Source organism: Mandrillus leucophaeus, unplaced genomic scaffold (genome assembly GCF_000951045.1).
Source record: "Mandrillus leucophaeus isolate KB7577 unplaced genomic scaffold, Mleu.le_1.0 Scaffold624, whole genome shotgun sequence".
Classification (NCBI taxonomy): Eukaryota; Metazoa; Chordata; class Mammalia; order Primates; family Cercopithecidae; genus Mandrillus; species Mandrillus leucophaeus.
In genome coordinates, this window is record NW_012106742.1 from 140025 (window position 1) to 143924 (window position 3900).

The 3900-nt window shown below is 44.4% G+C and overlaps 1 protein-coding gene across 1 annotated transcript in view; it reads right to left on the bottom strand.

Moving 5' to 3' along the window:
• Positions 1-3900, bottom strand: part of GATAD2B (GATA zinc finger domain containing 2B) — a 98294-nt gene that overhangs the window by 18193 nt on the left and 76201 nt on the right. Inside the window, exon 2 of the mRNA XM_012000289.1 lies at positions 3447-3782. Within this exon, the coding sequence (XP_011855679.1) occupies positions 3447-3782 (336 nt within the window). The remainder of the gene's footprint in view (positions 1-3446; positions 3783-3900) is intronic.

The following is a 3900-nucleotide window of genomic DNA, read 5'->3' on the forward strand; positions in this document are numbered from 1 at the left end:
GAGACTCCGTCTCAAAAAAAAAAAAAAAAAAAAAAAAGTTGGGTTTTCAGGAAGTCTGACTTTTTAACATATACTGTCTGTATCTGCAATATAATACAATTCCAATAGCACTAATGAGATCTTACCAAAATGTCTACAGAAGCAGGACTGAAAACAGGAAAAAAAAAAACTGTGTTAACAAAGTTTCTATGAAAAATGTTGGGCCCGGCATGGTGGCTCATGCCTGTAATCCCAGCACTTTAGGAGGCAAAGGTGGGCAGATCACTAGAGAGCAGGAGTTAAGAGACCAGCCTGGGTGACACAGCAAAACCTCGTCTCTACTAAAAATACAAAACAGTTACCCAAGTATAGGGGCACATGCCTGTAGTCCCAGCTACTTGGGAAGCTGAGGCAGGAGGATTGCTTGAGCCTGGGAGGTGGAGGTTGCAGTGAGTGGAGATCATGCCACACTGCACTCCAGCCAGGGCGACAGAGAGAGACCTTGTCAGGAAAGGGAAAGGGAAGGAAAGAAAAATGCATTTAAGAGTTCCAATTTGGGATGTGAAGAATCCACCTAACATTTCTTTAACTCTTTGTCCCCAATGAAGTAGGATAAGTTACTTGCTCCAGAAGGGTAAGGGTGATTATAAAAGCAAGCAGGTTACTCAGGTTCATGATCTCATTCACCGACGTCCTTTTCTTTCAAGCAATCTAAAAATGAACCTATTTATATAATATTCTGCTGGCACTACCTATAAATTACAAGTATTTTTCCTCTCTTCAAGGACCTCTAGGGAATCTGCCTGAGGTTTCCTAAAAGTTTTTTGTTGTTGTTCTTTTTGCTTTTTTAAAAATTGAGATAAGAGTCTCACTCTGTCGCTCAGGTTGGAGTGTAGTGGTGCGATCTCAGCTCACTGCAACCTCTGCCACCGGGGTTCAACAATTCTCACGCCTCAGCCTCCCAAGTAGCTAGGCACACAGGTGCGTGCCACCACAGTTGGCTAATTTTTTCATATTTTTAGTAGAGACAAGGTTTCACCATGTTGGCCAGGCTGGTCTCAAACTCCTGACCTCAGGTGATCCACCCACCTCGGCCTCCCAAACTGCTGGGATGACAAGTGTGAGCCACCGCTTACTAAGAGTTTTTAAAGTTACTACCAAGAATAATGTTTGCTTGTGGAGCGTGGTTTAAAAAAATAATCCTCGGACAAGACCAGTAAGGAGACATCAAAAGGTAGAGAAAGTAACATGTGTAAGGTTATAACCATTCCTTTCTTCTTCATTCTCCATCAGTCCAGCTTTTTAGAGATTCTGCTTTGGATCAGTCCTACAACAAACTCAGCAAGGTCATTTGGAGGGCAACTGAACACTGAAGACTAATTCTCACAGTTATCAGCTGTTTCTGAACTATTTATAAACTGAATGTTTTTTTTTTTTTTTTTTCAGAGGGAGTCTCGCTTTGTCACCCAGGCTGGAGTGCAGTGGTGCAATCTCGGCTCACTGCAAGCTCCGCCTCCCGAGTTCACGCCATTCTCCTGCCTCAGCCTCCAAGTAGCTGGGACTACAGGCGTGCACCACCTCCCCAGCTAATTTTTTTTGTATTTTTAGTAGAGACGGGGTTTCACCGTGTTAGCCAGGATGGTCTCGATCTCCTGACCTCGTGATCCACCCGCCTCGGCCTCCGAAAGTGCTGGGATTACAGGCGTGAGCCACTGCACCCAGCCTAAACTGAATGTTTTAAAAGCTAGGGTTGGCTGGGTGTGGTGGCTCACATCCATAATCCCAGCACTTTGGGAGGCCGAAGTGGGAAGATCACCTGAGGTCAGGAGTTCGAGATCAGCCAGGCTATCATGGTAAAACCCAATCTCTACTAAAAATACAAAATTAGCTGGGTGTGGTGGCACGCGCCTATAATTCCAGCTACTCATGAGAGTAGAGAGGCAAGACAATCACTTGAACCCGGGAGGTGGAGGGTGCAGTGAGCCGAGATCATACCATTGCACTCAGGCTGGGCAAAAAGAGTGAAACTCCAACTCAAGAAAAAAAAAACAAAAACACAAACACACACACACACACACAACTAGGGTTATAGGCTGGGTGTGGTGGCTCACGACAGTAGTCCCAGCACTTTGGGAGGCCAATGTGGGAAGATCACCTGAGGCTGGGAGTTTGAGACCAGCCTGGGCAACATAGTGAGACTCTGTCTCTACAAAAGTATTCAAAATTTAGCTGGGTGTGATGATGCACACCTTTAGTCCCAGCTACTTGGGAGGCTAGGGCGGGAAGATAACCTGAGCCCAGGAGTTGGTGGTTACAATGAGCTATGATCATGCTACTGCACTCAAGACTGTGTGACAAAGTGAGACCTTATCTTTAAAAAAAAAAAAGAAAAACTGGACGGGTGCGGTGGCGCACGCCCGTAATCTGGCACTTTGGGAGGCCAAGGAGGGAGGATCACTTGAGCTCAGCAATTTGAGACCAGCCTGGGTAATATGGCAAAAACCCGTTTCTACAAAAATACAAAAATTAGACGGGCATGGTGGGATGTGCCTGTAGTCCCAGCTACTCGGGGGTGGGGTGAGTTGGGGTTGAGGTGGGAAGATCGCTTGAATCCAGCGGGTCATGCCACTCACTACACACCAGCCTGGGCAACAGAGCAAGACCCTGCCTCAAAAAAACAAAACAAAACACAAAACCAACCAAAACCACCAAAAAACCTCATAAAAAAACAAAAAGAAAAAAAAAAAAAACCCCAAACTAGGGTTATCTGTACTATGATTCACTGCACATGTAGACTCAACCATTGGCCAGATCCAGATATCTCTCCTTACCGTGTGCTCTACAGTTTCAAGTACTCAACCTTGAGAGACACCAGAAAAAAAGGCCTGGGAAAACACGTTTGCATGTGTGAGTGAGTGAAAGAGAGAGTAACATATATGTACAAATGAATGTATATGTATATGGGGGAGCTGGGGGAAGTGGTACAGATACAGCAAGAACGCAGAGACTTACCACATGAAGGTAATTTGCTTTCTCACACAAGAAAAGCTAGGCCCACATTTTTGGATGCAATAAAAGCTGGGACTCCACAATAAATACATCCTAAAACTCCTGGAATTATCTGACAAAAAGACTATTTTTCTCCTCATAAGATGGCCATGAAGATTAGACTGAAGGTATACATTAACTCACTTCCATTTGGCCTATCAGATATCTAGTGGCCCCTTTATCTAGAAATGACCATTTTTTCTCTTAAGAGTAAGAACTATGATTCTCTGTAGGCTAAGCAGTTTTTGAGGCACCTGGTTTCATTTGGAAATAAAATGAATTTATGGTCAAACTCGATGATGTATCTTCTTTTAAGAATCTTTAGGATGAAAAATACCCTCCTCTCACTGGAATTCATTTCATTTTCACAGGCTTTATGAGATGACCCTATCTCTGGAGGCAGTTGAACTGAGCCATACCTCCGTCTAGCACTCATATCCACAGGCTCATCATTGATGTTTTCTTTGCCTGGCCTTCCAGCAGTCCTGTTGTCTCCATGAGGCCTGAGATTCCCATTAAGTTTTTCTTCATAGCCCTTGACACCACTGCCATCCTGTTTGGTGGGTAACTCATGTGGCACCTCAAGATTTGCCAAATCCTTCCTTTTGAGCAATGCCAACATTTTCAGACGTTCCATGGCCTCGTGCCCCTCCATTTTGAGTCGCTTTGCCAGGACATCATCTCGCTCATCTGCTGGGTCCAAGCTCCGCTTCAACAGATTCAAGCGAAGAGCATCTTCTGTCATTCGATCCATCCTATGGAAAGAAAACTACAAGTAAGATCAGAATAAAGTTCCTTAAATAGTATAAAGTTACAAGAATCTTTCTCTCTTACACACACACACATACACACACACACACACACACACACACA